General features: G+C 36.8%; 1 protein-coding gene and 1 pseudogene across 1 annotated transcript; both read right to left on the bottom strand.

Annotated features, from left to right (window-relative positions):
• Positions 1 to 2,138: 2,138 nt before the first annotated feature.
• On the bottom strand, positions 2,139 to 3,255 carry LOC113339746 (annotated as a pseudogene).
• A 3,988-nt stretch (positions 3,256 to 7,243) lies between these two features.
• On the bottom strand, positions 7,244 to 10,545 carry LOC113339745 (4-coumarate--CoA ligase 2-like). The gene is made up of 5 exons (XM_026584972.1): positions 9,360 to 10,545; positions 8,783 to 8,981; positions 7,912 to 8,125; positions 7,716 to 7,818; positions 7,244 to 7,610 (listed from the first exon to the last, which is right to left on the bottom strand). The coding sequence occupies exons 1-5, from the start codon at positions 10,452 to 10,454 to the stop codon at positions 7,491 to 7,493; spliced, it is 1,731 nt and encodes a 576-aa protein (XP_026440757.1). The 5' UTR covers positions 10,455 to 10,545; the 3' UTR covers positions 7,244 to 7,490.
• Positions 10,546 to 11,376: the final 831 nt, after the last annotated feature.

Here is an 11,376-nt window from a genome sequence, read left to right on the forward strand (position 1 = left end):
CACATGTAATGGTCCAATTTATTCATCCAGGACTCACCCTTAAAAAAAGAAATACACCATTTGAGAAATGTAGGATTCAGATGTTGTGAGCTGTGAGTAGAGTAGTGTTTTGTGCGGTGAATAGCACCACCGCTTGATAAGTGTGTAGCAATGCTTTAAATTTTGACCTAGTTTTGTGACTGTATTTTTGCTTGCCATTCCACCTTATTTCTTTTATTACCATTGGGTCCCAAAAAGAGCAAATAAAGCTTGATTGGAGCTCTAAATTCAAACTAACCGTACTCTAGATCATCCACCATGGTCAGAAATTTAGCATATTACAAATCACAAAATTAAAAAATGATAATAATTAAAAGACATACAATATTTTATTTTTTTTAAACAAGGAACCTTTTTATTAATGGGATTTTAAGGTTACAATGAGTTTAAGATCGAAAATAAGAGAATACAAAGTAACAAGAACATATTGTAAGAGTACAATACCGAGAAATCCGACAAAAGAAAGAGAAGGATTACCGGAGTAAGACAAATACAATTATGAATAAGATCCGATTAAATCGGAAGAAGGATGGTTTTTCTCGGAATTAAATTCCAACCATTTAATTTGTTTTTCTTCTTTAGAAAGAAATGCTCCAAAAGTAGGAGTGATTTGCTCAAATCTCTTGTAAACAGTGATGAAGCTTCCGTCGTCAAAAAGATCACCGATGAAGATTTCGTCGCCGGATAAGTTGATGATAAAGATTCCGATGAAGAGTTCGTTGCCGGAGACAACAAAGATGGAGATTTCGAGATTTCGTCGTTTGAAAGCATCCCTATTCATCTTAGATCCGAACCCAATAACCCAAAATCGCCATTAAAGCGAAGATAAACATCAAAAGAGTAGATAAAACCACCAAACCGGTGTAGATAAGCAAAAAACATAATAAAACTAAACTAATCAACTAACTAACCTAGAAAGCAAGGAATAATGAAGAAATCTGCTCAGATCTAGTCCAAAAATGGATTAGATCTGAACATAGAAGGGTTGTTTTTGATGGTTTTGTTGAAGAAGAAGAAGAAGAAGGAGTGAGAGAGAGGAGGTTTGGGGCTTCTTAGGGTTAAAGACATACGATTAATTATCACAAATATGTCTACAAAAGGTTTAGAAGAGAGATTAAGAGTGAGGGAGGATCCCCTCACAATGTTATTCTCAGATTAGTTCACACATTCGAAGTCGTTTTTATGAATAAAAACCAAACCATTACGAGTTTGAAGCCAATATTTTATGGATATGTTCCTCTTACTAAGTTTTATGTTCTCACCAAAAATCAGCGTACCCGAAATGTATAACATCACCATCTGCTTCTTTGAAAATGAGCCGTTGAAAATCAACAAGTTTTTAACCATTGAATTTTATATCAATAGATGATGGTATTATATATTTTGGAATGCGCTCATTTTCGGTAGGTATATAGAACTTTACAATAACAACATGTCCCAAAATTTAATCTTAGCTTCAAATTCATTGTCATTGTGTTTTTACTCACAAAATAATGTCCCAAAGTGTTAAACTAAGTACTACTTACCACTCTCTTTCAATGTAATAAGAAAGAAGTTAACAGCTACCAGGTCTCCCCATATATATATACGCTCATTTTCGGTGGGTATATAGAACTTTACAATAACAACATGTCCCAAAATTTAATCTTAGCTTCAAATTCATTGTCATTGTGTTTTTACTCACAAAATAATGTCCCAAAGTGTTAAACTAAGTACTACTTACCACTCTCTTTCAATGTAATAAGAAAGAAGTTAACAGCTACCAGGTCTCCCCATATATATATATATGTACGAGTATATATTTGTATATATTCTTAAGGAGGAAGTATCTATTCACACTTTAAATCCCACAGTATCTCACAATTTGAAACCATATTTTCTGAATAAAGACCAAATGGCAATAAAATTGAAGCTGAAATTTTGGGATATGTTTTTTTTTGCAAAACTTTATATGCCTACCAAAAACGAGCGCATTTCAAAATATATAACACCATCATTTACCGATCTTAATTTCAATGGTTAAAAATTTGTTGATTTTCGACGGCTCATTTTCAAAGTAGTAGATATATATATATGTGTGGGTAAATAAAGCTACTAGTAAAGACTAAAAATTACTATGTGGTAGTTGAAATTTTTACCTGGTCAGAAATGTACTTCTGGATTTCTTGCTTTGTGATTTGAGAACCATTTGATCTAATCACAAATGCAACTGGAACTTCACGGGGTGCCTCATCTTTCATTCTGAAAAAAGACATAAATATGACCGGAATCAGTTTCTGACATTCCAATTATTCGATTCTTGAATAAAAAAAGGGACTTAAATGTAGAGATAATAATACTCACGAAACAACTGCTGCATCATTTATGTTGGGGCGCGCAATGAGCATTGCTTCGAGGTCAGCAGGAGCAACTTGGAATCCTTTGTATTTGATCAAGTTCTTTAAGACGATCAACGATGAATATCTCTTCGTCGTCATCAATGTACCCAATGTCACCCGTGTGCAACCAACCATCTTTGTCTATTGTAATTTTTGTTGCCTCTGGATCATTGAGATATCCTGATAATTGACAAATTCGAATAACGTCGTTAAGTACAACTGATAGATTGTCAATTATCCTGATAATTTCAAACATTCTTCTTTATGAAAGACAATTTGCTTTAAGAAATTTAAACCTTAAAACTCTAAAACCAAGTAAAAGGATTTTGAGGAGACTTTCCAGTTTTTGACACTGATTGTAGAAGGTTTTTATAAACCAGAGTAAGTAACTTTCCAATTTAGTTAAGTTGAAAAGTCAGAAATTAGGTGGGGAACCAACTTGGAAAATGATTTGATGAATCGGAAAAGATTACTTCCAACTTGTGAAAGCTATTTCTACTTCTGGCTGCCAAACTCATCATTGTTGAAGGAAACTCCAGTGGCTAGTAGTGCTCATCATTATCACAAAGAAATAGAGTAAAAAATAATGATTATTGTTGGTGGGGGGTCTCCCAACACAAAATGGAAGGTCGTAGTTATAGCTTTCCTCCCTATGAATTAGTGTGTTTTGTTAGTAGATTTTGATTGCTAAGACCACTCAGTTTTAGGCCCAACTACCCACCCAATGATGTCAAGAAATTCAAAAAAAATAAAACAATCAAAAGCATGATCCTGTGTTTCAGGAAGAAAGTTATTTAAGCAAGTTCAAAGATATGACGTACCTTTCATAATTTGATCACCTCTTGTAGGGGCTAAATATCGCACCCATAGGTATCATGCGAAAGGATATAGTTACAAGGTGGCGAACGTACTCGCATGTAGTATATTCCGAATAACAAGGTTGATGATGTCATAAGGCCACGAATAAAGTGTGAAGTCAGTGCGAAGTTCCAAGAGCATATGCGAGCAGATCCAAATGTAAACGTGCGAGAACATCGCACGACAAACTCGAAAATAGGGGCGTTATTAGTTGTCATCTATTATGTAAAATTCCTATATATAGGACTGTTAGAGCATTGTTCGATCGAACTCGCATGCGTTGATTAAAATTCCTATATGTTAAATTCCTATATACTAATCAAATACAATTCAAATTCACCATAAACATCAATTGATTTAAAAACTGTAACCGTTGAACAAACTAAACAAGTTAGACGATCAGATACCAAAATCCAGAAATTCAAAAACTATTCTATATGATAAAAAATCTAAAATAACTTAACTTGCGACTGTTTTGAGATTAAGAGAAGTAAGAAACTCCATTAAACCTCATTCTCTACTTCTCAGACTAGTAAACGCCGAATTTGAAGCGATAGCGGAGACTCCAAGTTCCGGAAAGTAAAACCCTAGTTCAGTGAATCACCGATTATCATCCTATATAAATGACGGAACCCTAAGGGCTAGACCCAACCATGAGGGTTGCAATCCGGCCGCAAGGGTAGTCTTACACCATGTTTGTTTACTCCTGACTCATCTGAGTCGTCTGGATCTGAATCATCTGGATCTGAGTGAAATCACCTGACTCATCTGGATCTGAGTCGATATGTTTGTTTTGAGTCAGATCTGACTCATCTGACTCAGAAATAAGTGAGTCAGTGGTTTGGTCCCATGAGTCAGGGGTATTTTGTTACCTGACTCAAATGAGTCCGAGTCAAGGGTTATGTCTGAGTCAGAGGTCGAGTCAGATCTGACTCAAAATGGAAAACAAACGGTCTGACTGCTGACTCAGATTCAGACGCCGAGTCAGCTGCAAACAAACAAGTTCTTACTTTCCTCGTGACCTAATTTGTGCAAGGCCTAAACTGATCCCAAATGGGCCACGTGAACCTGCATTGGTGTTCACAAAACTTGTGAATAATCTGTTAACCCCATAGAGCTAATCTCAAGTTTGGGTAACGCGACCTGCATTGGTGGTTGATCTTTGTATCAGAATGGATTACTGTGTTAGAGGAGTTTCTCTTTTGTCGTGTCTGGTGGCAATAGATTTAAAAAAAAAAGATTCCACAAATTTCACTAGCAAATGTTTTAATCTTCCGGAGTACTTGGTAAGGTTGCGGTTACTGGATATTGCTTTAGTCCTTGCCTTCTTGTTATAGTCTGCAAAAGTGAAGCAGAGAGTTATTTATATTACCCATTATTAGCTTTTTGATGTAGAATTTGACATATGACTTACAGGAGTTGAAGTCTTTTGCCATTGGCTGCAGTGGTGTCAAGTCATTCGAGTACTACTGAAGGTGCTTTCTAATAATTTCATTGCTGAGGTGATTCGCTGTCATCAAAGCATTAGGGCAACAGCTAATGGGAAGCTCAGAGTTTTGGGCTTTTTGACAAAGTACCCTTATTTTTCACTTTACACAAAAAAATGCACCCATTTTTTACAAATTTGTTAAAATACTCTTGTCTTGACCGTTTTATTCAAAAAACGGTAAACGGCAGTTAACAACCGATAATGCTTAGGTGGCAGTGCAAAAAAGTCTAAAAAGCCCTTCGAGCTAAATAGAGTTGAATCTACTTGACCGGCAAAGTGGTCGGAGGAGTAGTTCAGGTGACCAGCAGCTTCATATCTTCCCAATCTCATTATCTAGCTCTCCCTTCCTGCATTGCAACATCACTTCATTCCACCAACTAGCTCTGCCAAAACAACTGCACTTTCTTGCATTCACTGCCATCCCTTCAGTTCTCAGCTTCAACCCCGCATCGGATTCTTGCGGCATAACTAACAAAATCAATACTTCATGTGACTTCTGCTACAACTCCACCATTCAATCAACTCAATTTCATTGCAGCATCACCCGCAACATCTTATGCAATATCACATCTACCAGTCCTCTGCACTTCACCAGCACTACCATATCAGCTACAAATCAACTCCAATAGCAATTCTCACCATTTCAGCTTACTGGACAGACCACCAGGAGCCAGTTGCACCAGCTTCACTCCACATAACAACAACATCTTATATTCACCAGACTCGGAACCAAGTAACAACCCAATACTCTATATCTCAGTTCCATTCAATGGACATCACCTGTAGCTGCACATCTTACCAGGCTGAGTTCTCACCTGCAATACCAGTCTTGTCCAAGTTCATGGCTTCACTATAACCTCCCTTCCTTCCTCTGCTCAACACCAACAGCTTCCCTCTAAGTCCCTAAACATACATCTATTTCAGGTAGCTCAATTATCCCAGGCCATATCTTCATAATTCAAGTCAATTCTTGTTGTTCATCTTCTCTTCTTCTAGTCAGTCTCTTTTTGTTGTTCTCTATGGCACCAACAGAAGCTACTAGCAAATCACAACCAACTGCTGCTTCAACTCTACCTAGTCCAACCCCTGCCATTTCAATCTCAGCTTCACAAGCACCAACAAAGTATCTATCTTAGTCTTGTCCACCACCAAACAACTCCTCCAGTTCCCCTTCTTCTCAGTTCAACCATCTTCATCTTCATAACACTAGTATCACTGTCACCTGCAATATACCACCATAAGCAACATTTGTAACACCATATATCCTTCACCAATATACAAGCCACTGCCATTGCACTAACACCTCCCCCATTGCAGTTGCATCTCATACCCTGCCGGGCCATATCAGCTTTCACAAGAACCACCCACCATAGCTTAAGTCACTGCACCTCAAACAATTTCAGCTTCACTTCCACCAACAAATCTCAATACTACCAGATCCTTGTTCTTGACAGTAAAATCTCAAAACCCCTCTTCTGAAATCTTACCAGCAAACCCCATTTCTTCTGCGGCATCAGACCACCAGTTTCCAACTTTTGTCCTATCTCGAGCTCAATCAAATCCCATTCATCTCAAAATCACCAGTGACAGCGTCATCTTCTTCTTCCTTGACTTTGTACAGCAAACATCACACGCCACACTCCATTTCTGTATCTTCTGCAGCATAGCCATTCTCCATCTTGTCACCAGAAGCAACAACCAATTGCTCTTCTTTCATCTCCCAGCTCAATTACCTGCAACAGAACCCAATTTATTCTTCAATTTCAGATCCAGGAAACCCATACACTCAAAATCACCAGAATCATTTAGGAGAAACTGTAATCTCCAAATCAATTTCAAATCGATTAACACCATCATCTCCAATAGTTGTTCAGCTCAAAACCCCTTTGATTTCTTCTCAAATTACGCCTGAATCTCTATAAATTGTTCTACCATATCCATATTCCTTCATCTGGTTAATCGATGAAATCATTCACATTAATCTTCAATAAACTGATCAATCAAACCAGAAACATCTATCGATTTAACTAACCTATCGATTCAATTGAATCGACAAAATTTTCTCTTCGCTGAAACAGAAGAGAGGAACAAAGAGGAAAGGAAGAAAGAGTGTTGGTGAAAACAATGTGTCTCACTCTTTTAAGATAAGTGATGGGTTTATGGTAATTTGACCAGTTTTTTGACTAGGTAAACGACCATTGACTCAACTACGCGGGCCCAAAAGGTGAAAGTAGACGGTAAGGGCATTTTAACAAGTATGAAAAAAACGGGGGCATTAATTTTATGGATATCAAAAAACGGGGATACTTTATCAAAATTCCCAAGAGTTTGTCTGCAATCAGATTTGAAAGCAACCGTCAATACTTTTATGTCCGGAATTGCCTCGGATAGTTCAGGCTAGATGGTCAAAAATCTGTAGTATGGTGCAGCTGTTGCAGTTTAGAGTTTATCCTACATCTCTTACACCAGAAAATTATAATAAAATTCATAATAAAAATATTTCTTATCATATATATTGTTCTCATATTTTCTTTACCATTGGATCCCAAGAAGAGCGAAGAACAAAGCTTATTTGCAGCTCCAAATTCAAAGGGTACAAATCAACTATGATGATTCAAAACAAACAAATTAAATTTTCAAGGGGAGATTAAATTACGTTACATGCCCTCCATATTTTAAAATACAAAGTAAAAAAAAAAGGAGTCCAGATTTTATAAGTTTAGAGCTTAATTTGTTAAACCAGCTGCTAATTTTGCTCTCAGATCCTTTCTTAGGATCTTGCCTGATGGTGCCTTTGGAATAGTCTCAGGGAAGAAAACTTTGTGTATTCTCTTGTAAAACACAACCTACAAAACAAAGCAATAGTTGTGTAAGAAGAGTGTAACAATAAATTAAAATATAGAAATCACTGAAATTACCACGGTAAAAACTAAAATCTAGAAAATTTTTACCTGGTCAGAGATGTACTTCTTGATTTCTTGCTCTGTGATTTGAGAACCATTTGATCTAATCACAAATGCAACTGGAACTTCACCGGCTGCCTCATCTTTCATTCTGAAAATCGACATAAACACCACTGGAATCAGTTTCTGACATTCATTCTTGAATTAAAAAAGGGACTTAAATGTATGAGATAATAATACTCACGATACAACTGCTGCATCATTTATGTTGGGGTGTGCAATGAGCATTGCTTCGAGTTCAGCAGGAGCAACTTGGAATCCTTTGTATTTGATCAGTTCTTTAAGACGATCAACGATGAATATCTCTTGGTCGTCATCAATGTACCCAATGTCACCCGTGTGCAACCAACCATCTTTGTCTATTGTAATTTTTGTTGCCTCTGGATCATTCAGATATCCTGATAATTGACAAAATCGAATAACGTCGTTAAGTACAACAGATAGATTGATAAGGGATTACCAAACATTCTTCTTTATGAAAGACAACTTGCATTAAGAAAATCAAACTTTAAAATTCTAAAACCAAATAAAAGGATTTTCATGAGACATTTACCATCAGCCGAAATGTTTCTAACAATGAGCATGTGAACTAATCATTTAAAAAAGTGTTCACACTAGAAGAAGTAACTTTTCAGAAGTAACTTTCCGACTTTGTAAAGTTAAAAAATCAAAAATTAGATGGGGAACCAAAAATGACTCCCACAAACAAAACAAGTGTCTCTTTTTGCGAAACAAAATACGCAATTATCATCTTTATAACCAAGAAATTGGTAATTGCTAGTATCGTTCAAGGAATCTCTAGTGGCTAGGACTGCTCATCATTATCAAAAAGAAATAATGATTATTGTTGGTGGGGGGCCTCCCAAGACAAAATGGAAGGTCGTATTAATTAGTGTGTTTTCTTAGTAGATTTTGATTGCTAAGAGCACTCAGTTTTAGGCCCAACTACCCACCCAATGATGTCAAGAAATTCAAGAAAAATAAAAGAATCAAAGAAGCATGATCCTGTGTTTCAGGAAGAAAGTTATTTAACCAAGTTCAAAGATATGACGTACCTTTCATAATCTGATCACCTCTGATGCAAATTTCACCACTTTGATGGCGCGGAAGAGATGAACCGGTCTCAGGATCAACAATTTTCATCTCGGCATTTCTGACGACGGTTCCACATGATCCTGATTTTACTTCCGAAGGCTCTTTTGCGAATGCCAAACACATTGATAAAACAGGTCCAGCTTCAGTCATCCCATATCCCTGTTTCATTCAGGCTCTTTAGTGAATTGTTCATCCAAAAACGCGTACTATACGGCTTCCGCGAATTATACACAGTTTCATGTCCCATGATTATAGATTACGTTGAAGAATGTTATCTATCCCCAAAAGTAAGGGAAATTATGTTCATACCTACCAACATAATTTAATGTTAAGAACTGTATTGATTATGGTTATTAATTAGGTCAACTATATGTTTGATAACATCTATGTTTAAGATTGAGTTAGAAAGGAAACCGATCCTAAAAATTAATGTAAAAGATATTTTCAAGTTTCAAAAGAAAAAACTAATTAATTCTCTTGATTAATTATTACTCCAAAACAGTAAATTAATTAAGAGGGTGAAACGAATATCCATACCTGGCCAAGCTTGGCATTTGGAAGTTTTGCTCTGACAGTATCTTCAAGTTCTTTACCCATGGGTGCAGCACCGGACATAACCGTACGTATCGATGAAAGATCGTAATTATCTACGACGGGACTCTTAGCAATGGCCAGAACAATTGGAGGCACAAACGGAGCAATTGAAACCTTATACTTCTGTGTCAACTCCATTAATGAAATAATCTCAAATTTCTGCATGATGAGAATCGCTGCCCCGGCTCGTAACCCGCATAAAAGTACCGAGTTGAGTGAATATATGTGAAACAATGGCAGTACACATACTATAACATCTTCACTGTGAAAATACAAATTTGGGTTTTCGCCATCAACTTGTTGAGCAACACTTGTAATCAAACTTTTATGTGTCAACATGACTCCTTTAGGTAAACCGGTGGTACCAGATGAATAAGGCAAAGCAACAACATCATCGGAATTAATTTCGACTTCTGGTAACTCGGTTTCGTCGTACTGAGTCAACTCAGAGAAATGTAAACAACCTTCTGGTGGCGTGTCAATACACATAACTCGAATACCATTAATACTACCATCATCGACTTCATCGTCGTTTTTGTTTTTTGCCATTAAATCTTTTAGTTTATCAACATAACAAGCTTGGGTGATGATCAGTTTCGTTTTCGAAGCTTTCACTTGTTTCGCAATCTCGTTCGCAGTATAAAACGGATTCGCAGTAGTAGTAGTTGCACCACGATAAGAAGCCCCCAAGAAAGCGAAAACGAATTCAGTACAATTCTGCAACAAAACCATAATAACATCACCTTGTTTGATCCCAACTTTGTGATGAAGACCTGCTGCAACTTTTCGGGAAATACGTTCAACATCAAGATAGGAATGAATTTCACCAGTAGAACCATTTATCAGACAAGGTCTCTCGCCGAATTTCGATATGTTCTCGAAACAATATGAATGTAATGGTAAATGATTTGGGATGTAAATATCTGGTAACTTTGATTTGTAAATAATCTCAACCTCATCATTTTGTGGTTTATTCTCTAGTATGATCTCTTTCATTTGTTCTTGGATCTTCTCTTTTGTTTCAGTAATTGTCTCCATTAATGAGATAAGATGAGAAAAGAAAAAAAAAAGATTAGTTTGATAGAAAGTAAGACCTGTTGATTTTGGGTTTGGGTTAGGTGGAGAAGATGAATGTGAGTTTAAATATATACTGAATTAGATTAGGGGGTCTCAGTGGAGAAGACAAGGTTAAAATGGGGAAATCCATCAATCTTTTGACTTCCAACATGAGTCAGTAGTTGCCAATTTAGTCTTACCTAACAAAATATGACTGGTTGCAACCGGTAATTCACCTACCAAAGACCGATGTTTACCTACTACACATAGCCGTCTTACCTAACAATGTGACTGGTTTAGCCGGTTGGTCAACAGACCCACCTTTACCTACTACCACCAGCCCACCGTGACCGGGGTGGTTCGTGGATGTCACAAAGTGAATATGTGTGTGGATGGATGCTGATGTTTTTCCATAATTCCTACTCGGATGAGTGTATGTACCTCACCTCCCCTTTTGATTTGTCTAATTGGTAAAAGGAGGTTATTAACGAAGTGGAAAGTGGAGATGATGATAATCGTTTTGAATTGCTGATGTCACGGTGGTAGTACAGTGGTAGAATTACTGGACGTTAATATTGGTACCAATAACTTAAGTTCCAAGCTTGTTAAACTTTTCATCGATAAAAGAAAGTTTGAAATTTGTAGGAGTTTTACCAATAGAAAACATACACAGGGACAGTTTCGAATTTTGACTAATGTCCGTCATTTCCGTTTCTTCTTGACGGGTAAAATATTAGTGATCCAATGTACAAATTCCCAATGCCAATGATAGAGCCGTTGTATGACTTCCCTCCAATTTGAAAGTGATATGATTATGAAAACAAAATCCTGAAATATATCCTGAGTGAAGATAATGGGACCCACTTTACATGCTCCGATGGTAGAGCCGTTGTGTAAATGTGAT

The sequence above is a fragment of the Papaver somniferum genome, unplaced genomic scaffold (assembly GCF_003573695.1).
Source record: "Papaver somniferum cultivar HN1 unplaced genomic scaffold, ASM357369v1 unplaced-scaffold_21, whole genome shotgun sequence".
NCBI lineage: Eukaryota > Viridiplantae > Streptophyta > Magnoliopsida > Ranunculales > Papaveraceae > Papaver > Papaver somniferum.